General features: G+C 47.0%; 1 protein-coding gene across 2 annotated transcripts in view; it reads left to right on the top strand.

Annotated features, from left to right (window-relative positions):
• ANXA11 (annexin A11) overlaps positions 1-25,072 on the top strand; it is a 132,063-nt gene that overhangs the window by 61,979 nt on the left and 45,012 nt on the right. For both annotated transcript variants that reach the window (XM_078642949.1, XM_078642950.1), the window contains exons 2-4: positions 13,001-13,054; positions 16,093-16,205; positions 23,495-24,094. In XM_078642949.1, the coding sequence (XP_078499075.1) occupies positions 13,003-13,054; positions 16,093-16,205; positions 23,495-24,094 (765 nt within the window). In that variant the 5' untranslated portion in view covers positions 13,001-13,002. The remainder of the gene's footprint in view (positions 1-13,000; positions 13,055-16,092; positions 16,206-23,494; positions 24,095-25,072) is intronic.

Raw genomic sequence — 25,072 nt, 5'->3', positions numbered from 1 at the left:
CACACAAAGCCCCCCACACACACCCACACAGAGCCCTCCACACACCCCCACCCCACACACCTTCTGGCCCATTATCTTTTCTCCTCATCAAAATAACTGCCACGCCCCTTTCTTTGTTCTGAAAATGGTAGGTAGCAAGCCATTTCAAATCTAGGGGCCTGTGGCCTAAAGAGAACTTTCTGAGGACATGGAAAGAACAGCCTCCTTTTTCATGGATGAGCATCCCCTAGCTCGGTTCTTATGCTCCACCTGTCTTTCTTTGATACTTCCTCCATTCTTTCCATAGTGTCAACAGTGGGTCAATATGCTTTGTCCTTTCTTTCCATAGCATCATGGCTGCTGTTGGATTCGATACCAAGTCCCCTCTTTCCATTGCTATCATAAACAGTCTGTCTCGATTCCTCCTCTTTTCGTTCAATAGCTTTCAAAGACTGTCTGGGAAAACGCGTGCTCTAAATGTAAGACTGGAGGCAAATAATATCTAGAGGCAAATAATATCTGGAGGCACTCGCATCATGCACACTCCAAGACTTGCTTGTGCGTGTTTTTTTTGTAAAACAGATGAACAAATGGCTTTGTCGTTGACTAGTAAATAGCTTTATAGTTACGAAATGTGAGACCTATTGCATTTGCACTTATACACACATATAGGTATATGTACACCGAGCTATACACACACACACAGAGCTCCTCCTCTACACACATTGACAGGCTTTGTATACACAGCTACATACACACACAGCTACAGACATGCACAGTTATACAGACAGACACAGTTCCACACACACACAGTATTGTACATACATAGCATCACACACACATAGCATTACACACAGACCGCATCACTCAGCTCCTGGACACATATCTGCACACATACACAGCTACAGACACACACAGCCACACATTGCTACACACATACACATAGCATAATACACACATAGCATCACACACACATACACAGCATCACTTAGCTCTTGTACACATAGCTGCACACATACACAGGTACAGAGGTGCACAGTTTGAACTTGTTATAGACACATACAGCATCACACACATAGTATCACACACACATAGCTCTACACATACACAGCCACTCACTGGCACTCTGGACTCGCACTCTGGACTCGCACTCTCAAGCAGGCGACAGGGTCACGAAAACGGAGGCTCAAGCAGGCGACAGGGTCACGAAAACGGAGGCTCAAGCAGGCGACAGGGTCACGAAAACGGAGGCACAAGCAGGCGACAGGGTCACGAAAACGGAGGCACAAGCAGGCGACAGGGTCACGAAAACGGAGGCACAAGCAGGCGACAGGGTCACGAAAACGGAGGCACAAGCAGGCGACAGGGTCACGAAAACGGAGGCACAAGCAGGCGACAGGGTCACGAAAACGGAGGCACAAGCAGGCGACAGGGTCACGAAAACGGAGGCACAAGCAGGCGACAGGGGCACGAAAATGGAGGCACAAGCAGGCGACAACAAGTTATTGTGGGCACAAACAGTGGACCAGTCCCACCCACTAGCCAAATTGACTGGTCAGGATTTTAGTTGACATGGTTTTCAGCCATACTGTAAAATTACATAGGCCAGGTCTCCTGTACAAGATTCCTACCATAAACACAATTTTCGTACAATAAAAGAGGTGGTTGAAAAACAAAAACACACGTGTAACTGGTAGCTGAATTTCGCACTAAAGGAGGGGTCAGTAGGGGTCATTGAAACAAACCAGCAAGTGAAACTGTGGGAGGACCCCTGCCAGCCGGAACAGGGAGGACCAGGGTACCCCGTGAGGAGGAGGCGTCGAAAACAGAGGAGGGAGGGGGCAGCGAGGACAAAGGGTAGCACTAGACATGAAACAGAAGAGAGAGGCCGAGGCACAGAGGTGTTTGAAGCCCTTTCGCCGCTACAACCTAGAGTACCTGTTTTCAAATGCCTAGCACCCCCTCTAGGACCAGTGCTCCTAATGAAGGCGGGGCGGCTACCTGTCATTGTGATGCGAGGCACATAAACATCGTTCAAGGGCAAACGGAGGGAGGGGGGCTATGTCTGATAGCAGTTTAGGGTCATGAAAAGAGATTTAACCCCCGAAAACATCCCTTGTGCCCAAGTAGACAATAGAACTATCACAGCACTGATACAATTGATCAAGTACACCGTCCTCAACAAAGTGCTACAAATAAAGGTACGTTTTGTCTCGCCGTTGCCTACGTTAAGCATCAAGCCTTTGTTGACCCCACAAGTCCGGGCAGCAGATAGATGGTTTAAATGTGAAGGGGGCTCTCCCGGTAACACCCTGTCTCCCAATAACGGACAGAGTGTATGCACGACGATATGTCACCGTTAAAAACAATTAAAACTTCCAAAACCACACCAGCGGTGTATTGAAACGAGTCACTACACAACGTTCAGCGTGGAAATAAAATACAAATTACAAGCAAATAAAAGTGAAAATCATGAATATACAAGAAACGTCTGTGTTTACTGGGGAGGAGGACCACGCAATGCCAGTGCCCCCCCAGCCTCTTTCTATTGCAAGTCGTGACCTACTGGTCACACTGGCAGCTGGGGACTTTTTTTTTTATCATGAATGTAATTCTTAAATGTTATGCGTTTTTATTTATTTATTTTATTTAGGCGATTTGTTAAGCGCTCAATTACCCGTGGGTGTCTCGGCGCTGAGTGAGAGGACTGGTCCATGAGGAGTTATTGCGTGAACAGCCAAGATTTTATCTGTCTGCGGAAAAAGAGAAGAGATGGGGAGGCTTTGATATGAGGTGGAAGACTGTTCCATAGTTTAGTAGTGGTAACTATGAAGGATCTGTCTCCCCAGGAGACTTTCTTAGTCCTGGGAACCTGCATGAGTCCAGCAGTTGAGGATCGTAGGGATCTAGCTGGTTTGTAAGGACAAAATGAATCTTTCAAATACGCTGGACCTTGATCGTGAGTTGCCTTGTAGGCAATGCAGAGAGCCTTAAACTTAGTTCTTTTCTTTACAGGTAGCCAATGGAGTTCTCGGAGTGTCCCAGAAATGGAGGCATACTTAGGACATCCGGTAATCAATCTGGCCGCAGCGTTCTGCACCAGTTGTAATTTCTTTAGGACACCTTCTTGAGCGTTGACTAGCAGACCATTGCAATAGTCAATGCGGGCCATGATGAGTGCGCTGATCAGAGTTTTTGTCATATTCATGGGAAGGTAGGGTAGAAGTTTTTTTATCATTCTTAAGGTATAGAATGAGGAGGATACTACTGCGTTGACATGGTGCATGAAGGTGAGTTTGGTGTCCAGTATAACTCCGAGATTTCTTGCCTTGGTCACAGGGGGAGGGGGTGGTCCTAAGGCATCTGGCCACCATGTGTGAGACCAAGCAGGGGAGAGATTGCCAAACAGCATCACCTCCGTTTTATCGGAGTTTAATTTCAGGCAGTTTCTGGCCATCCAATTACTTATTGCCAACATTCCCAGATTAAAGTTGGAGGCCACTTCATCTCCATTTTTGTTTATAGCTAAGACAATCTGGGTGTCGTCGGCGTAGGATGTAACCGCCAGGTGATGGATTTTTATGGTCCTCGCTAAGTCTGATACATAGATGTTGAATAATGTAGGACTTAGCGAGGATCCCTGGGGAACACCACAAGGAAGAGTGAATGGAGGGGAGTTGAACTTACCGAATGCAACGGATTGAACTCGATCAGTGAGGAATGAGGCGATGAGGTCCTTAGCTGCACCCGTGATGCCTGCCGTTTCGACACGGTCGATCAAGGTGTATGTGTGTGTATGTATTGGCATTTATATAGCGCACTACTTACCCGTAGGGTCCCAAGGCGCTTCGACCGCTGCGAAACCCTTCCTGGCTTCCCTGAGAGATGTTCCCTTAATGGGTATCTCCAGGGTGAGACCAGGCATCCCCGGCGGTCTGGTGGGGCCGTTAGTGAAGATGAGGCAAGCTAATGCCCAGAGTTGCCGAGTGTGATCGCTGATCAGAGTGGGCACCGAGGCGAGAGAATTATCGAGTCCGCTGACCCTGGTCCAGAAACCTGCCGCGCCGGGAATCGAACCCTGGTCCCGGGCCGTCCTCTGCTCTCGGGTCTGCCGCCTCTAACCTGTGAGCCACACTACTTCAAGGTGGAGTGATCGACCGTGTCGAAGGCTGCAGACAGATCCAGTAGGATAAGCACTGCTGATCCTCCATTATCTAGAGACTTCCTAATTTCCTCTGTGGCTTTAATAAGAGCAGTTTCCGTCCCGTGTCCCTTCCGGAAGCCAAATTGTGTTTCGTCCAGACAGTTGTTTTGATCTATGAAGTCTGAGATTTGTGTGTTCATTAATATATAGCGCGGACTTTACCCGAAGGTGTCAGAGCGCTTCACCAAAGGAACAGTACAGCCACTCTGAGAAGCAACCCCAGAGAATGTAGGGCTCCAACACGCCGCCCAGTGCCACTCTTACATCGCGACTGCTTCCCCCATGAGCCACACCAATGCCCTCAGAGTCACCGAAGCAAAACCTACGCCAGACCGCAGGCCCAAACTCCACTCTTTCCCCCCAACAAAACAGTGTCCACAACAGCCCGACATGCCCAAGCTTACTTGTCTTAAGTCACAAATGTATTAGGCAGTAGAGTCGGGCAACTACTATACAGCCGGGCACTCAGTTAACTCCCAATTAAACTACCCTGACCAGCATGCCCTTGAGGTACCTGCGCACTGAAGGGCCTCAGGATGCTTGCCACGTCTTGCTGTCAAACAAGAAAAGCAACGGATTCGAACTCGAGCATCTGAGTATCCAATAAATGCCACTGAGGTTCGGCAGGTTGCAGTATTCCGCAAATGAACTGGAACTCACTTTTCTCGCAATGTTATAGGAGGGTGTATGCTGGTTTGTAATAGCAAGTGCTCCCCGTTCCCTTTTGGAACAAGTCCCTCAAAAAGCAACGACAAATAATTTCTCATGCTGCCTCACCTTCAGCGCTGAAGTGCCGGACAGCAAAGTCTGCCCATTTGTTATCCCAGGTCATTGCACGGCTACAGGAGCCGGTATCAGGCATGTTCAGGACACTCCAGCAACACAACTTCCAGAAACCCGTAGGTACCCCGCCCACTCACTACTCCTGCTGGAGCGGGTGCGGTGGCTACCTCCCTGGGAACTCACAGCTCAACCGGCAAAGGCAAGCAAGTCTTGAACAGAAAGGCCGAGCCGAGCGCGTGCCGCTCACTCACACTCGGATTGCAGTTTTCTCTTACCTTACAACAACTGCAAGGGCTGGAAAATCTTCGGTGCTGAACCAGCTTCTGTGAACTCTGCAGCGCATGGTTAAGTACGGCCGTGACGGGTACTGTGAGGAGAGACGCTGACGATGGGCACACGGACAGTAGGAGGGGGTGGGGGGTGGGAAGGGAACGGCCAGCGGGAGGGGGGGGGGGGAGCGGGAAAGGAACGGCCAGCGGGAGGGGGGGGGGCGGGAAAGAAACGGCCAGCGGGAGGGGGGGGGGGAGCGGGAAAGGAACGGCCAGCGGGAGGGGGGGGGGCGGGAAAGGAACCGACAGCGGGAGGGGGGACAGGAAAGGAAAGGAACCACTCACCTGGACTTCCTCGGCCGGCGGTCGGCCGCCAAATGGCCCAAACAAACCTCGACGAGCACAAAAAAAGCCCCGCCCACCGCTGCATGACGTGGCCAAAAGAGAAAAATTCTCGGGAATGCCCCCGAATCTGGTCCGGCCTTGATCCGGCTCCCAATGGCTAGCCTCCATTTATGGAGCTAGCCAATGGGAGGAGGGGGCGGATACCCGACCCCACAGAGAAACATAAGATTTTGCAAGCGCATGCGTACTTCGTACGCATTGGCTAGGCAAAACCTAAAAAGGGCTTTGCAGAGCGAGGTCCTGAAGGATGCAAGCGAGGGAGCAACTGCTTTGGCAATGGAAAAATTATCCCAACTAACTTTCATTTGCAGTTCAGGTTTAGACCTCTCTGTGACTGAAATTGTCTCAACTCACTAATGTTTCTTGAAATTTACTTTCTCTCCATCTGTTGTGAGAACGTGTTACAAGGAGGAATGTAGAGGGCAGATTAAGTCCCATTGTCAATGGCAGGCCAGCCAATTATAATTATTGGCTGCAACGAGATTTTGAGGCATCTTTGGAAGTGGTGGTGGATTTCTGCTAGCACGAGGGGAGTTGTAAAGAGAGAACCTTAATACTGTGAGGGAAAGGTCTCTGTCTCAACCTTTTGGAACCTTAAAAACACGAGAGATGGAAAATACTTTTAGGGAATATAGGGGTTAATTTAGTAGGGGAGTGTGCTGCAGATGAAAGGAAACCTCCAACCGTAATATGCATAATGGGTGATGCAGATTTTCATGAACTGGATTGTCTTGAGCTTTGGATGCTAGTGCCCTCCTTGAGAGCTAGGGAGGGGCAATTCTGATGCTTGGCGCTGGTGCGAAGAGGAGATGCTGCATTCTGAGCCTGATGCAGGTGGATGAAGTGACCAGTTGGGAGGTTAGGAAAAAGTTGTTGCAGTAGTGTATGTAGTTGGGGTTATGAGGCATCGACACATAGTAAGATGCTGTTTTTGGAAACCTTGTGCCTCACAGCTTTGTTGGCCAGTTTTGTAGAGAACCATTGTTTTGGAGATTTTTGAGCCACTTAAAAGTGGATTCGGACTTACCTTTGTAGCTCTTGTTACCCCTCCGAACATTGAAGCTGGCAGTGCTATAATGCCTTTGTCGAGGCTCTTCGCTGGAATTCTAACAGCAAGCTTCCCTAATTTTTCTCTTGTAACTTATGCCACCGTAAAGCGCTCTTGCACCCCTGGCCAATGTCCGCGCTATAAAAAAATTGTATGAATAATGCAAGTTAACAGTAAGACAACAGCATAAACTTCAATTATTTAAGCAGAGACTCTGAGTTTCCTTGAGCCTGATGATAAAAAGAGTGTCGAGCAAACATTATACCATCCATTATTCCTGGTTTAAGTATGGTATGAGGCCAGAAAACAATAGTGGGGATTAGTGGATGAAAAGCTTTTCCAAAGATGGTTTTCACTAAGGAGTTATTTGATTCTTGTTCCCAAATCCATGAAGCAGCCCCAGATTATGCACATCCTTCTGCCGTGATCGAACTGTCCTATGCATCCAAGTGCAGTCCTGCATGTTCAAGCCTCTCCTTTTCTTTCCCAGTAGTTTGAGGTTGCTGTAGTTATACAACAATCGTTTAATAAGCAACACTCTTAGAAATGTAGGGTCCAATGTAGCAATTGTTGGGTCAGAGAGGTGTCTGTTTTTGCAAAGTGACTGCTTTGTGAGCCGACTTTCATTTTGTACTGTGACAGATGTACAAATGAGTTACAGAGCAAAATGGTAATTCATTAGGGTTACAGAGCCCTGCTCCAATTAAATGGATCAGGCTGGATTGTGTTTGTCCTGTTCACCCAGTGGGATGTGAATGCTGGAATGGAGGCCTGTAAGAAGAAGCTGCAGACCGCCATTCCTGCATTCAATTCACAGAAAGCTATCCTTTCCCTCCCCCAAAGTTGTCCGGGTCCCTTAGTGGGCTAGGGAAGTTCATATTCTGTGAATGGTGGTGTTGTAGCATGCAGTGGTCATTGAATTGGGGCCTCTTCCTCCGTGCCAGCAGCCCACAATTGGACCCAGATGCCATTGAAACATGGCATTGCACTTCAGAAGGAAAGGGGAGATGCCCCTCGATCTTCCGATTCACGAGGAGTTCCAAAGCTTACATTGTGAGTTGAATAGACATTTTTAACTCCCAAAGTACCCTCTGTATATTGTGGCTTGGTGTTTTGTGATTGTGCTGCGACTGTCACCAGCCCTACCTCCATCCACACCACCATATGTGCCCCTGAGATTAAAGTGGGAGGATCTCCATGTGGTAGCCACTCTTACAGAGGGGCAGGGGTATACAACGGACATTTCCGCTTCCCCCAGACACCACACCACCTGCTCAGGAGCACCAACTCTCCCATCCCCCGCGGCATTCATTGCTAAAGTCTGGCCAAGCATGCTCTCTGGTTAGCCACCAATCCCAGGCCTCCCAGTTCAGTCAGTTTGCACCAACCAGTCCGAGCATAGTCCATTTCAGCTGAGCTGCCAAATAAGTTTGGTACCACTAGGATACATCGCCAAACTGTGTCCAGGGACACCCTCTGTCGTTCCCCATACCAGATAAGCTCTCATCAATGAGTCCAATTGGCATAACCATGATACTGGCACCCAAGTAGGGAGGTTATTGAAATGGTAGCGTATCCACAGCAACATGGTCATTTTAGTCAAGGCAATCCTGGCTGTAATGGGTAACCTTAATGTATGCCAGAAGGCCACACTACCCTTCGGGGTGTGCACCACCATTCCTTGGCTGACCTCCCATTGATCTTCTATAGCATGACAGACATGTATCGCTAAGTAACAAAACGTCCAGAGGGCTCACCTAATTTCTGACCACAGGTTCCGCAATCTGACCGCCTGAGGGATCACTTGAAAAACGCATGTCTTCTCCCCAATAACCTGTAGTCCGGACACCCCACCAAACCAGCGTAAAAGCTGCAACATGAAAGGAAGATCTGCATCCATGTTGGTGACATACAGAAGCAGACCATCAGCATACAGTGAAATCAGATGTTCAGTTCCCGCCACCTGGATACTACGGCCCAGCATCCTACATAGCTTTGCCAACGTTAATAGCCAAAACGAACAGAATCGGTGACAGCGGGCACCCTTGTCTGGTTCCTGGGCACTCATCAAGAGTCCCACACTGTGCTGACCAGCCCAGTGGGTCTTGTGTACAGCAGTCGCATCCATGCCGCCCTAGAGTTTCCCATCTGCATCCGGTCCATACCAGCCACCAGGCAGGCCCAGCTAACGGTATCAGATGCCTTTTCCAGTTCTACACCTATGAGGCCTGCTCTCAGTATCTCCATCTTCTGTGGGTGCGAAGAGCACAGAGTACAGATGCCACCTACAGAGGGAAGGGTTCAACTGTTGAATTGATGAACATTGGTCCAGATAGATCAATGTATGCATGTGTGGGCGCACGCTCTTGGCCAGCCCCTTACTAAGGATTTTAAAATCCATGTTCAACGTGGCCAACAGCTGAAACGCCGAAGTGGGCACTTCCTGTGTAGTTGTCTTCGGATGGGGAACAACCAGTGCATCTCTTATTGTAGCTGGCTGTAGCCGTTGTTCCAGAGTTTACTGTACATATCTTCCAAGTGTGGTGCTAGCATACTTTGAGTAAAACTCAGCCGGTAGGCCTTCGGGGCCTGGCATCTCCCACAGGCCATGTTCTTAATAGCACCCTTAATTTCTTTGGATGTGATGGGCCATCCTATCTCCTCGGCAGCAATTGGAGGCAGTCACCTCAATGTCAGGGGAGAAGGGAAAGCATCCAGCTGTCTCCTACACAGTCCAGTGTAATACTCCCGAAAGGCTTCGTTAATACCCATTTGGGAGTATAGCTGCTGCCCATCTAACCTGGTCAGGGCTGTAATAGGGGCCCCACACGTCTATGGGCAAATGAGCCATGCCAGTAGTCGGCCCGTCTTATCTTCACTGTCATGCACCCTGCTGACAAAATCTCTGTAGTTGACATCTGAGCCTTTCTAACAGGGTGTTATAGCATTCCCGCCAGACGCCATCCCAGAGCAGGGTCTGGGATGGCATGTATTTTCAAATCCTGAATGGTCCCATCTAGTGCCACTAATTCCTGAGTAAGTTCTCTTCGGACCTTCTTCAGCCGCTCCTATTCAGTGGCCTTTAATAAGCCTCTTAAAGGCTTCCCACTTAATAAGGCAGTCGGAGGCTGTACCCGCATTGTAGGCAAAGTAGTTCAAGATGGTTCCTCACAGGCCTTCCTGATAATGTATCCTCCTCCAGGGCACAAGGAAATTGGCGGCAAAGGGTGTCGCCGGTTGAGATACCATCAGTCGAAAACCCATCAGATGCAGACTATGATCAGAGAGGGTGCTCCCAAGATATTCAGTGTGGGTAACACACTGCCAAAAGTTGCAGTACATAAGAACGTGGCCAATATGACATGCAGGGCATATAGGCCAGAGTAAAAGGAGTATCCTCAAGCCCCCATGTGTCTTGAACACCTTCTTGAACCCCTTTGGAGGCCAATGTGAAAGAGCCCCTGGCAGCAGCAGATTCGAGCGATCAAGAATGGTATCCGGCACACAATTTAAGTCACCCCCAAGTATCTCACCCAGCTGCGCTGACAAGCGAGCCAAAAATTGTAGCTGGTCTTGGTTAGGGACATACACAGATCATATTATCAAAGGTCTACCATACAACCTCCCTTCTACTAAAACATACCTGCTCTCATTGCCCACTCCTACCCGCATGGATTCAAAGTGGACACTTGCCAAAAACCCAAATCAGGGCACATCTTGCACGGCAGAGTGTGCCCTGTGGCATACACTTGTCCCTGTCAATGCCTCTGGAGGAGCTGTGCCTCCGCAGTAGTAAGGCGTGTCTCCTGAAAAAGAGTGATATGCACTGCCCTGTGCTCTAGAATCGTATGCCACCAGGCGGCTGTCTCATGTTCCGGGTCCACGGTTTAAACTCTGTGGGTGTTGTGGCCATTAACTTGCAGTGTAACCAAGGCCAACGCCCCCAACACACCTAACCACCCCCGAATAGCCCACAATTCATGAAAGGTAATTGCACCACTGCTGGAACCCACTCTGCAAACAAACTCCTAACCCCAGAGCAGCGTGCCAACGGCCGGCTGACTGCCCGAACTTAGGCATGATATAAACCTTATATATATCTTTAAAGTGCTATGCACTAACCTGAGGAAATGGCTTTGTGTGTGTTCCAGACATAGAGCACCAACTTCGGCACCGGCCCAACAATATTGCCGACAAAAGGTGGAAGACAAGGTCATCTGCTCCCACAGTCTTGCAGGGCCCACCATCCTGGTCACTTTGACAGCAAAGGGAGTAACAACAAATATATATATTCGAAAACTACAGCCCACATTCAGGAAGAACGCACCCCATAGACCGTATAGGGGCACAGGGTACAGTCATCACAGGTATCTCTGCACACCCTCATCCCACCTGTGCCCCCACCATACTATCTCGCAGTTTAAAGTTAAAAGCAAGTCCTCTTCTGTCCGAGGAGTCACAAGTGTCCGGCTCTGCTCTCTAACGACCATATGGTCCGAGCCAGAGTCCACAAACGTCCATCGGTATGGGTCCCAGTGTCTGAGTCAGTCTGCCTGCCATGGGTGAGGACATTTACTGCCAGCAAGGCCACTGCTTTATCCTGGTCCGCCTGGGGTTTCCTCGGTGCCAGTGCACAGCCTACGTCTGCTCAGCTCCCACACCCCTGCTGTCTGATGTGTGGGCGAGAAATCCTTTCACATGCACCCCGAGTCATCACTCCCTCCCTGAACTTATCCAGCTATTCCCAAGCATACGCTGGAGTTGGGAAGATGTGTAGTCCGCTCTTATAACTCAAAGCTTGTCAAAGAAAAAAGGGAATATCTGAGGTCTGCCTCTCTCAGTGCATGTTTGAGCTCCAGTTGTAGGGCAGGGGTGACCTGTTCCGCTCTAGATCCAAGCTGCATCCCTTCAGAAGCAGGCACATCCTGCGATGGGCCAGGGCCCCTCATCTGACATTTGCCTATTGTTGAGCCTCTCAGTTATGGTCCCATAGTACAATTTGTCAGGTGGGTCCACCCCTGGCAAGTAGGTCAGGCCGTCAGAGCCGGGGGGGGCGGGGTCTGGGGGGGAGGGGGAATCCACTCAGTCGCCTCAACTAGCCAAATGCCTGGGTCCTCTGCCCCCGTTGTAGACCAGCTCACCTGGCATCTGCCAGGTAGAACGGCCCCACCCTCCCCCAAGCTAGCCGGCGCCAGGTGCTAGTCTGTTTTGGATCTCCTCCGTAGCCCCAGCCACATGTTTCCAGACGCGGCAGGGGCAGGTAGTTACTTGCTCACTCTGCAGCAAAACAATGTCCGTTCCAGCTATGGGTCACAGGTGTTGCCGTCCTAGTGCCAGGGTCCCCCAGTGCCACGCATCGGCCCAGATGTGATGTCTAGTACTTAGTTGTCCCCCTAGAAGCAGGGGACCAAAGGCCACCAAACTGTCCTAACGCAGGATACTCCAATCTGGTCCAACATGGTCTCCCAGGCCATAAAGTTCTGTCTGACTCTGTCAAGTCTGTCCTCACGCTGCAGGTACTCACTGCCTCGCCCGAGGTAGTACAATAACATTCCAGGAGGTTACCTCTGGACACTGCAGGGTCAAAGGGCCCCCCTAGTGTGGCTATCGGGCGCTCCACCTCACCAATGGATCAGACCCCTGTCTCCGTTGCAATGACTTGGCCTGCTTGCAGGGCAAAGTGGCGTCACAGATGCATCTTGGGTATTCCTCGCTTTGTGACGAGGTTAGCTCTCGTATGTCTTCAGGCGTGGGCCATGATCCGATGGCCATGCATGAAGCGGCCCGTGCCTTCCGGGCCAACCGCTGCAGGGACAGCAACTCTTCCGTCACACCTTCAGCTGCCTTCTCCTCCCAGCTACCCCTGCCCCATAATGCTTCCGGTTCACGGATGGCGCTGATGAGCTGTCCGTGTGTCCGGGGTAGGCAGATGAATTGTAGGAAATGTCAGGCTGGCGTGAAGCCCCAGGCTCATTAATCCGCTATCTTCAAGCTACACACCCCCAAGCTAGGGGCCAGTATGCTGGCAATAAGAAAGGACCTATCCGAAAACATAATGTCCTCCAATTATTCTAAGGGTATTTGTCCTATTGATTACATAGAATGTTTTCATTTTGTTTTAAATTTTTCGATTTGGAATGTAGTGACTTTTGATTATTCTCACATTAGTTTCTCTTTTTATTTTGAATACATGTAATTCTAAATTGAATTGGTTTTTATATGATTGCACATTTTTATCCGAAGTTATATATTTATAGATGCATTCTTCATTTGATACAATTTTTAACTCCGAATTTCTCTTTTCTCTTTTAGACATGAGTTATCCAGGCTATCCACAAGCAGGTGGATACCCGCCCCCGCAAGGAGGTGAGTTTCTTGAATCTCTGCTTCGGTGGGGTGGGATAGGTTGGGGTGTATCTGATTTGGTGCAAAGGTATAACTCTTAATTCCCACGGCTCTTCTGGCAAAACCTACGCCATTCACGTAAATGTGATGCAGAATTAAACAATCATAATAAGATTTGAAGGGTTAATTTTTCATGTCAGATGGTGACTGTCGGTCCAACCTACCTCTCCCTACCCTACCTATCCTTCAGCATAGCCAACATGCTTTGTTCTCCAGCCTTGCATTAAACTTTCATGGGGCTGTCTCTTGGATTTGACTTGGAAAGTTTGTTCAATATTTTTCTCTGACCATGGTTTGTGCATGAATATCATCTGCCTTCCCAACCCTTTCTGTGGGAAAAATGACATCTTTTTTCTACGGCGATATCCCCAGCACATGTATTGTGCCTCACTCACTGCTTTACATGAGCTTTGAATTGTAGTCCGGCCACATATCCTATCTAGTCTACAGAGAGGTCTCCACTCCAAATCTGTTAAAGGTATCTCGGTGCTACATTACACACCCAACAAAAGCACATCTGAAATCACTGTACAAGGTTGTGGAATTGTATAAAATGTTCCCTTTAACAAGGGACAGGATGTTTCAAAAATCTTTTTGTCCTATCAAAAAAACAAACAGAAATTGGCCCTTTTGGTGCCATACAGAGCGGTGACACATTATGGCTGCATAATCATTATATTAAAGCTCTGATAATAGTGTCTCTGATTATGCTAGGGCTCCTGTTATATCATGATTTGGTTCCCAGCAAGGTTCTGATTTCGCAACCTTTCTTTAATTCTATAAAGGCCTCAATTATGAGTTGCATTATAATCAATGGGGTTACCCTTGATTCATCAGAACCCAGGCATATTACAGTACAAACAAAGATTTGGTTCTGTTGGATTATATTTAAATCCATGCATCCTAAATCTGAGTCTGTCAAACAGTCCACAATACTATAACCTTTTTAAACCAGTACAAATAAGTTCCACAAAGGATTCTTTAAAGGGTGTCTATTGTCCTTATAACACTTTCTTAAACAATATATCATAATGCAGTTTTCTCCAAAGTCTGTCGTGGAGGGCCAGATTTGTAGCATATCCCCATTTAGATAATATTTATCTTAAAAATCTGGTATGGATCCGTCCGTCCAGGACCACCTTTGGTGAACCCTGTCTTAATGCAAGGTGCTCCGTGCACTGTCGCAAGACAAAGTGCTTGTGCAGTCTGTGACGGTGTGTACAGAAGATGTTTTCTCATTTCCTTGTATTCATTTGCATTATCCTGGCTACTAAATCTCCCAATACAGTTTGCATGGGTAGATAAGAGCATTTCTTGACTACTTTCCCATAATCTAGTAGTACAGGTTGTATTTAATTTTCAGTTGACGTTCTGACCCATTAGAGCAAGAATAATACATCTGGTAGGGTCTTCATCGCGACCATTTTAGCGGAGATACCCTGCATAATAGAAATTACAATGCATCATCTTTTCGTGTGTGTTGTAAGAAGATGCCTAATTAACGAATCTGTTATCTGAGTCTCACCTAATCTTCGTCAGTAACACCTATATCAGCCACACTCATTACAGGCGCAAAGAGGTCGCTCATACTGCAAAAAACTGATAATGTGAGAGGCGCTACCTATCATCTCCTCTACATCAAATGTACATCAAAATGAATAAGTTTTTTTTTTTTATAAAAATAATGGCCTTAATTTAAAAGTTGCAAAGGCACTCTTCTTTGATACATGTGGTCTACTAAAAAATAGAAACATAATCTAGTCTCAAAGACAGTACATTTCTACTAATACTATATTAGGAGCACATCGACATCCCATTACTCACACAGTTTACTTTTCATTAATTACTGCCACATGTGCCGCCAATGGCCTCCACATGCAGCTAAAATAAAAAAATTCACAAAATATTCAATCTGGTTATTTTTTTCTTATTTTTTGTGACTTCTTGGGTGCTCTGGTTAAAAAGGAAAATAACCTGTACTAGCCCTTTGGTCTGCTAGTCAGTGCATCCCGGTGCCTTTTGCAGCGTGCCGCCAAAGGCATGCACAAATACTAAACAAGCGGCCCCGCATATTGGTGTGCATGCTGGCAATAAAAGATACAATATTTCTTCCTATCCAAGATGGCAGTGTGAGTATCAATCCTGCGTGGAGAAGATACATTGCACCTCTCTCCCTGAGTAATCCACAATGTGTCTAAATGCCAGTGTAACCTGTCCCGCTAATCTTGGGTATAGATTTATGAAGTGCAAATGCATTGCCAAAGACATGAATGTCTGAGTATAGAATTACCAAACCAATATTTGCACGCTGATAGGATAAGATGCATACTATTTTCCTACCCAAGATGGCCTTCATCGTTTCATGCTCTAGTGTCTGTCACCGGTTGAGATGATGTACTATATCCATCTCCGGGGAAGCTATAAAGTGTCTTACCATCGGGCAACCTATCCAGCTGGGATTGTGTATTTCTAATCTACAATACTACTTAACAGTCGGAATACCATTTTTTCCACTTGTCTGTTCATTTTTCAGCTAAGGGAACACAGCCTTTATTGATTTTACATATGTAGTGGTCTTACTGTAATTATCAATATGTAAATAAACTAAATTACAAATAGCATATATAAATAACACATTTTTGCCTTTTTACAAAAAGTAGGGCTTAACAATATATCGCGCATGGAACTTAGTACATGTTAACAATAATTCTCAGGGTGGGAATATAAATGGCAGAAAAACAAATGGAATGTCATATGTTTCTGTGGACCCCCACAAATTGCATGTTAAATTGAAGGGTATTCTCCAACTCCTCTGCAATATCTTTTCACATACCATCTTTAGCATTTACAGGCGAGTCCATAACCCATTTCATAGCACTTTACACCCAGTCAACCCAGTGTATTATCACAACATACTTCAATCCCCTACATGGAAAACCATTTGAGATCTGCAATGTTCTGTGTGTCCTTGCCTTTTATGTTTATTGATCTAATTTCAGGTAATCCGTGGGGTGGTGCTGGGTATCCCACTGGCAATCAAGCTCCAATTGGTTTGGATAACATGTCAAATTTCCCCCAGCAGCAGTACAACCCACAGTTCCCAGGTGGGATGGTAAGTGGGCATATATTTCAAATTTTTGTACGGTCTGATGTGTTTTTTTGTTTTAACAAGATCTTAGCTTTACGTTAGTCAGTGAGTATAGAACTGTGATCATACCACTCTTTCCCCAGTCCCTCCTAGTTTGGTGCAGTGTTGCACATCTTGTCCACCTCAGGCCATCGTGACCACAATTCACCCATTGTAGCAGTTCCTGTGAAGTCAACAGGTGGGTTGTACCTGCTTTGCAGTCTTGACGCGCTTTTGGGACAGACTCACCTGTTGCCACTTGCCTTTGCCGTGAGGGGAACGGCCATCATGGACTCTCTTGCCGCCACTGCTACTACCTTTGCCGTGAGGGGAATGGCCATCGTGGACTCTCTTGCCGCCACTGCTACTACCTTTGCCGTCACTGCTACTACCTTTGCCGTGAGGGTAACGGCCATCGAGCACCTGCGCCCTCAGCCCATGTGCCTACAACTCCCGGGGGCTGTGCGAGGCGCTCACTAAACGTCATCAGGAGGGCGCCGGAGGCCTTCAAAGCTGGCCCGGCCCTCACGCAGCGTGGGACGCGCGGGCGGAGCCCGGGCAAAGGGCGGGCCGTCTGTGGCCGATTGAGGCTGGGCTGGGCCGGGCCACCCCCCTTGGCTCACGCGGCAACAGGACCTCTACAGCCTGTTGAAGTGACGATACCATACAAAGTAAGACAAACGGGCGTAAGAGAAACTTTGGACTGGGACACTGGGTCTTCTAAGCTCAAACTAACAGCGAAGGCTGGAGGGGGGGTGGGGGGAACTGTGTTTTATGGCCTGCGTCCAGTAGTTGGAGGCATTGGCTTGATTTGGGCATATTTAACCGGGGAAATTAGGGTAGCCTTGGTACACTAGACAGATCATTTTCAGTATGGCCAGTAAAGTGAAAACTCGTTCAACAAAGGTTAAACCTCATAATACTCTCACTCCCCGGGTAACAGTTCTTCTTGAGCCCAATTTATCGCTTCCCCCATCTCCCCCCCCCCCCCCCCCCCCCCAGTACAGCCCACCGCTATTGACCTCATGTTGCGGAAAGCCATTGGGGCAGTCTCTAGTGAGATACAGCGGACGGAGAGGCGCCTATCCCTAACCCCAATAACTGACTTATCAACCCCCCCCCCCCCCCCATCGAAAGAAGAAAATGACAATGAGATCATGGTTGTCTCCCCACATGTCACCATGGAGTCACCTGTTAACGATATTCCTTGTGCACAAATCGCCGTTGTAGTAGAGAAGGCGATACCTTTGCCTGATAAGAAAGCTTCTACTAGCAGAAGAAGAGCAGGCCCAAAGAAGTCTTGCTCTAAGAAAACAAAATTGAGTCCTACCATCCCCCCCAACCAGAATCACAGAGGTAGAGGTAACGGAGGTAAAAGTACCACAGCAGCTAGTGCCGCCGAGTTGGATGGCCCAAGTAGTTATAGATTTACAAAACCACCTACAAATGCTTATTGTTAGCCAGATTAAACCACTAGTGAGTAGGTTAGATAACATTATTATAAATGAATTAAACAAGCGGGGAAGGACACAGGGCATCGCCCCGAACACCAGAGCATTAGATAACATTGCCATGACGGATATTAGCTCCGACCCCCGACCCCCAACCCCCCACACACATTAAAAGTGTCAGCAGCAAGCAACATACTGTTATACAGGCACCAATCTCTTTAAGTGCGTCAATGCAGCTGGTTGCTGATAACGGTTTAGGAGCAGGAATTATGGGCTCAGACAGTGGGCAGAGTCAGCCAATATCACAACCACAAAACAATAAGCTCCCAACTCTTAAACCAGTAGAGACACACCACACAAGGCGGGAGACTAATGGAAGAATTATTAGTCCTGTGCCAACCATAAATTTACCCCTATGTAGTTGTACTTGTGGGGGTACCGGAATTGAAGCCTTAACAGAAAGAGACACACATGGAACTAAAAAACAAGATAATAAACTGGCTAAATCAGAACAGGCCACTACCAGACAACAAAAGTGGGGCGATCCTGCATGTTAGAAGGGTGAACTGGCTAGGTAGTAGAAGTAAAGACACGGTGGGCAACTGTATAATTGTGAATTTTAGGGACACTAGTTTAGTGGAGTACATATTAAACAGTGGCAATATGTCAGATAAGCACCATAAGACCTCGGCCATTGGGTTATTTTTACCCTATGCAACGTGTCATCCATGACCCAAGGTACACTTTTGGTAAAGTGGGGATGGGTTTAAATGTCACCAGGGCTAGTAACTACACTCGAGAGGGCTTGGTGCAAAAAGAACAGGGTCTAGCTGACTGTACAAACAGATTTAGCCCTTTAATGTCCCTTGATGCGAATGATTGACTGTCCAGGTCATTGGACCAGTCAGTCAAATTAGCTGGGAGGTAGGGTGGAAAAATTAACTCGCAGGAAATACCAGGATTAGTGTTGTGGGTGACTGATAATGTTGACCCACTACAATTCTTTGATAGAAACGTGTCTCATAGGCCAGCATGTCGAAACAGGGCGACATCCCCTGAGTATGGAAAATGTCGCAGTACATCAGGTTCTATCCAAGAAGAGGAGCAGAGGGTGGCTGTAGCACTCTAATCTATGCAGGGACTGGGGGTACAATTTGTGCCTTTAAGGTCTGAGGATGGGCTAAATAGCGAGACTCTGAGAGTAATAGACTCACATAGGGAACAACCTGGAGAGGGGGGTCTTAAAATATTATCCTAGAATATAGCGGGTCTGGCAGGGAAGTTTGACAACAAAGAGGGGCGACAGTACATTAGTGGGTTCCAGATAATTGGTTTGCAGGAGACGGGCGGTCGACAGCACCCCTTTCCATATAGCAGGTTATAAATGTTTTTTTGTGCCAGCACAAAAAGCCAGATCAGGAAGAGCAATCGGAGGATTAGTATTATACGTAGATCTAAATCTGGAAGGAGTCTGGACAATGCCATCCTGGTCATTGCACACTCTCCAGGGGGCAGGATTTACTGGTAGCAGGCTGAGGTGATCCTGTTCAACATTTTATAACACTGGGATTGCGAAAGGAAATAACTTTGCTCTCCAGGAACTAGATCACAGACTTAGCCAGGAATTAGCCAATAGGAAAGGAGTTGTAGAACCCACTCTACTAGTGATGGTTGACCTAAATTGCCACCTATGTCCAAATCTATTTCCCCTGAACAGAGATTGGTCCTGTTCTTCAATTGAGAAGGGTCCACACTTTGAACACACCATAGAGGGAATAGCCCTTAGCAAGCTCCTAAAAACTCATGTACTGGAACACACCATTGATTTGGCCAGCCTAGAGAAAGATGGGTCTCTCACTCCAACCTTTAAAGGAAGAGGATGCTCTTCCTATATAGATTATATCTTAGTGTCCAGGCTTTTAAAAAACTGGATTAGCTCGGTAAGGATTGACTGGAGTATATTCAGTGATCATAACCCTTTAGTCTTAGAACTTATATGTCGAGATCGACCTAAGAAGAGTTTACAATCTGACACTGAGCTGAGGGCCACTGATCAGGGAAGAGAGCTCAGGTGGTCGAAAATTGACGGTGAGGCTTTTTACAAATCTTTAATGGCTAAGGGGAAAAAACTGATAGACGATTGCCTAGATCTGAAGATAGAGGAGAGTTCCCTGGTTGGGGCGTTTGGGTCAGTAACTAGCCTGGTAGAGGGTCTACTGAAGGCAAAGGGCCACAGGGAAACACCTTCCACCCGAGATGGTTTGATAACAAGTGCTCACGAGCTTTGAGAGACTTAAAATCTAGCTTGAAATCCAACCCTAGGGATAAACTAAGAATAGTCCACTGCAGACAGACATATAAAAGTGTTCTTAAGCAGAGAAAGATTTCTCTTCAGGCAGAAGTGTGGGCGGACTTAAGGGAGGCTGGTGAAAGAAGTGACCTGACAGAATTTTGGAGGATAATTAACAGGCCATGTTTTCAGGACAGTAGTACCCCTGGAATTGGGACAAACATCTTACCCGAACAGTGGGTGACACACTTTGAGGGACTTTACAATCACAACCAGGATATCGACCAGGAGGGGGGGGGAGGAGAGGGGTGGAAAGCGTAGTTCAGATGTAGAATTCTCCCTAGAAGAAATAACCAAGGGGATCCAAGGCCTTACCCGTAACAAAGCTCCAGGCCCCAACTGCACCCCACCCGATCTGTACTTGAGCAATGTAGACTTATGGTCCCCCCATCCTCACGAGGGTGTTGAATGCGGCCATTAAGTCTGGATTGCCCCGCTCCTGGTCTACCGCAATAATTGTCCCTATCTTTAAGAAGGGTAACCGGGACAACCCACAATGTTACAGACCAATATCCCTGATCGATGTCTCAGCCAAAATTCTGGGCCGCGTAATTTTGAAACGGCTCATGGATTGGACGGAAGAGCATCGTATCATCGCGGACACACAGTATGGTTTCAGATCTGGGAGGTCCACTAGTGATCAATGTCTTAACCTCTATATGCTGGTAGCAAAATACACTAAAGCCAGCAATGAAGCCATCTACATGGGGTTTATGGACCTAGCAGCCGTGTTTGACCACGTGAACCGGAATACGCTATGGGTCATGATGAGTAAAATGGGAAATGATCCAGGTCTGATTGAGAGTTACACTGGGACACTACTGCCAAAGTCCGCTATAACATGGAGGGGGGGGGAATACAGAACCCTTTCCGTGTACCAGTGGAGTGAGACAAGGCTGTATTCTTGCCCCTTTTTATTCTCGCTCTACATCAACAACTTGGAGAGAACCTTGATTGCCTTGAACACAGATTGCCCAAAAGCAGGAACGCGCCATATACCGGTACTTTTGTACACGGTTGGCGCGGTCCTGCTCTCCCGTACCCCAAGGGGCTTGCAGTGTCTAATTGACGGATTTGCTAACTTTATGGACACTCTAGACCTGTCCGTGAATTTAAGTAAGCCCTTCGTGATGCTGGCAGGCACAAACCCCTGCAGGAAGTTTTCATACAAAATAGGGACTCACACCCTAGAGAAGGTGCAGTCCTTTTCTTATCTCTCTGACTGCTATTTGATGGGGCATTAAAATGTAAATCTTTGGTAGAAGAGAGGTGCACAAAACTGATATCATCAAATGGTGCTATAACAAACTTTGCCCGAAGGTTGGGTCGTTGGTCCCCAGAGCAGGTCATGAACCTATATGGCTCTATAAGTAGCACAAAAGCTATGTACGGATCAGAAGTGTGGGGCTTTGTGGATACCAAGCAATTATAGCTGGAGGAAGATAAATATCTGTGAGGGATTTTTAAAATCCTTCGGAGTACACCAGCAGTAATTGCGCATAGAGAGTGAAGTCAAAGCTTGACCTGGTCCTCAATGAATGGACTACCTATCATGGCATGGTTAAGAATCTGGGCAAATCCTGAGGCAGACCGAAGTAGACAAATTATGAGAGATTGTCTGCAGAGGGACAAAGGTCTACAGATCCCGTGGCTAAAATCAGATGGATCTTTTCAGTAATCCAAGTGCAATATCAAATATTGACAAACTGAAGATTAAAAAAATGTTGCTTTAACAGTTGGCCATACGTAGAGCAGGAGTAGAACAGTCTAAACGCTCAGTAAGCGCCCACTGTCTCATCAAGAATAGCGAGAGCATGGAACCCTATCTGTATTTGATGCACAACTCCCAGGACAGGTTTTTAATGTCTCGTTTTAAACTTAATTTATTACCAAATATTCTGGCTGACCCACCAGGTTTTACTTTAACAATCGAGCAGACGGGTGCCTGCGGCTGCGACAATCTGTCTCCGCAGGACACCCTTCACTTTGTACTCTTGTGCCCTTTTTACAAGATGCCTAGACGTACATTTCTGGTAGACCTCTTTAAAACAGGCGAAGTTCCGTCATGCTAAAGTTGCCTTGCTCTTTTTACAAAAAGCAAATGACATGCGCACATTATGCTGCATCATGAATTTTATTAAGGTCTCGTTAAGTCTAAGAAACACGAGAGGACAGAGTTAATTAATGGTTCCAGATAAAATGCTTTTCTATCTTTTTAATCTGTATCGGCGAATTTTAGATGAAGTTCAGATATGTTATTTAATTGTATTTTTAATTGTATATATGTACTTTTATGATTTTTTAATCCTCGAATAAAAATTTACTGAACTGAATTGAACAATTTGATGATCCAGTATAATCCTACAGACCAACACCTCAAACCAAGTTTTATCCAGTCCCATCACAACCACATGCTCAAAACCAATGCATCATCCTGGCTGTTCCCCCCACTTGCCAAGAATTTGGCACTGATCTATTGACAAAATTGATAATAGTTAATGAAGATGAGACTATTGACATGATACTGTAATGGTTGGCAATGTTCTGACCTTTGTCTGTTGCCCACTTGTGACTATCAGGAAAGCACAGCTAAGTTGGTAATTATGTAAAAATTAACATTAGTACTTATATTAAGTAAAAACATGCACATCACTGGTTTCCTTCAAGTATCTCATTTTAATAAGTTTATAGATTATGTTGCTTTCCACCTCTGCCATGTACCTCTGTGCAGTTTTATAAACCAAGGAAGACCATATGGCCGTTCTCACACATTTGAACACTGCAAAAGCAGTACCTGAGCCCTGCATCAGATGAATTGAAGTCTTGGCCATTGTGCTGTTTCATAAGTAATGGCGGCACTTACAGTTTTTTTTTCTTTCTCCGGCCGAATTAGAAGATCCAGTCTGCTCCTAAAGTTAGATTTTTCCTCTATTTATAGTTTTATTTTAGTTCCTGTTATAGGTTTGGCGTTAGCCAACACCTTTTGGTTTGACTAAAACTATATGTATAAAATACTTACTTGCTGTTAGTTCTTTCAACCAGACCTCTTCACCATTGATCTGTTATTGTCTCATTCACATTTTACTACAGAATCATGGGCAGTTGGTCAGTCCATTTCAGCCATCGGCCAACTTCCCAGTGATGGCATGCTGCCTTTCCAAGCAGCCCATCCACAAACTATTTCCTAAAGTGCCAGGAACTACTATGACCATGTTTATTTTAGGTAAAAATGTAAATGAGTGCCTGGCAGCTGACTCAACCATAAAGTAAAAAAAAAAACATGTCAAAACAAGAATTTGCAAGTAAAAAGGCTGACTGCTAACTCCAGACCTTTTGGCTTTGCCTATGCTCGTCATAGTTGCTATCCATTATATGAAACGGTGAGCTACAAATGGCATCTGTTTTTGCATTGGTAGTAAGCTGAATTTATCATTATTTTAACTTGCTCTTCTTTCTTGTAATTTTTATTTTAGCCTGGATTTGGTGGAATGAATCCGGCAGGAGGAATGTACCCATCGGGGGCCCCAGGAGGCTTTGGTCCGCCACCAGCAGGCAGCTTTGGGCCACAACCAGGACAGCCACAAGTCCCTCCCTATGGTGGTATGTACCCAGCTGCAGGGGGGAGTCAACAGCCAGGAATGCCAGGGTATCCAGGGGGGAGCGTGCCCTATCCTGGACAGCAGCCGTACCCCGGGCAGCAACCTGGGCAGCAGCCGTACCCTGGGCAGCAACCAGCACCCGGGCAGCAGCCGTACCCTGGGCAGCAACCAGCACCCGGGCAGCAGCCGTACCCTGGGCAGCAACCAGCACCAGGGCAGCAGCCGTACCCTGGTCAGCAGCCAGGGCAGCAGCCATACCCTGGTCAGCAGCCAGGGCAGCAGCCATACCCTGGTCAGCAGCCAGGGCAGCAGCCATACCCTGGTCAGCAGCCAGGGCAGCAGCCATACCCTGGTCAGCAGCCAATGCCAATCCCTGGACAGCAGCCTGCGCCAAGCTATCCTTCAGGGCCAGCTATGACTCCATCCATGCCATTGAATCCTTCGCAAATTGTGACCATCATTCTCCCAGGACAGGTATGTACACCTTTATACTTCCATGGTTCTAATAGATTTAATTTTTCGATAAGAGCACAGTTTTGGAAACACTTTTACAGGTAGTTTAAAAAGGCAAAGCTCTATAATGTTTATTTTGCTAGTGAAAGTGTGTTCCTAGACATGTATTCTTTATCCTTTATTTATCCAGTATTGGGGTATCTTTCATAGAGTAACATACTTGAATCATTCCCCGTCGTGAAAGTGAGAGTCCCACGGTAATATAAATAAAGCAGTAAATAACCCTCATAGGCTATCATGGAGGCAACCATGCATTTAATAGCCTATCTACCTCCTTTTCTAAATAAGGACCAAACGTAAACACAACCAATCCGTAACCAGTACCCTCTAGAACCTTCCCAAGAGAGGCTGAGTCCCTCAGATTTTTGCAACAGATCGTGTTAAGTGAGACTCCCTGAGCTTTGCTCAGTTTTTCAACAATTTTCTCAGATAAGTCCCACTTCTTGCTTTACCGACAATATCTGAGAAGAAGGGACTATTTAGACCCTGTAAGTCCTGTGGAAAGAAGAGTCTGCATATTGATGACACCCTCAAGGATTGTATATATTGCCTTTATCCCCATCATGAGGCAAAACAATGTAAAAGCTGCTGCACCTTTTCAAATAAAACTCTCTGAGACAGATTCAGACTTTTACTGTGGCTGAAGAAGAAAGGAGCGTCATCAGGTGAGGAGAGCGGCACTTCCTCTAAATCCCATAAGAAGCCCAGGTTTCCTGAGGGCAGGAAACACCCTAAAACCAGAGAATCTCAAAAGGAGAAAGAGCCTAAGGTCTCCCCAGAGAAGTTTATCTTATGGGAATCCTCAGGGCAATCCAGATGCAAATCTGGCAACAAATCCTCATTGGCGTCAGTCTCAACGTCGACGATGACTACTCTCTCGTCGTCAAGACCATCAACGACAACTTAGAATATAAAAAGCCCAATACCGTCGGCATTACC

Source organism: Lissotriton helveticus, chromosome 5_1, assembly GCF_964261635.1.
Source record: "Lissotriton helveticus chromosome 5_1, aLisHel1.1, whole genome shotgun sequence".
NCBI lineage: Eukaryota > Metazoa > Chordata > Amphibia > Caudata > Salamandridae > Lissotriton > Lissotriton helveticus.
This window is presented reverse-complemented; position numbering and strand designations above follow the sequence as displayed.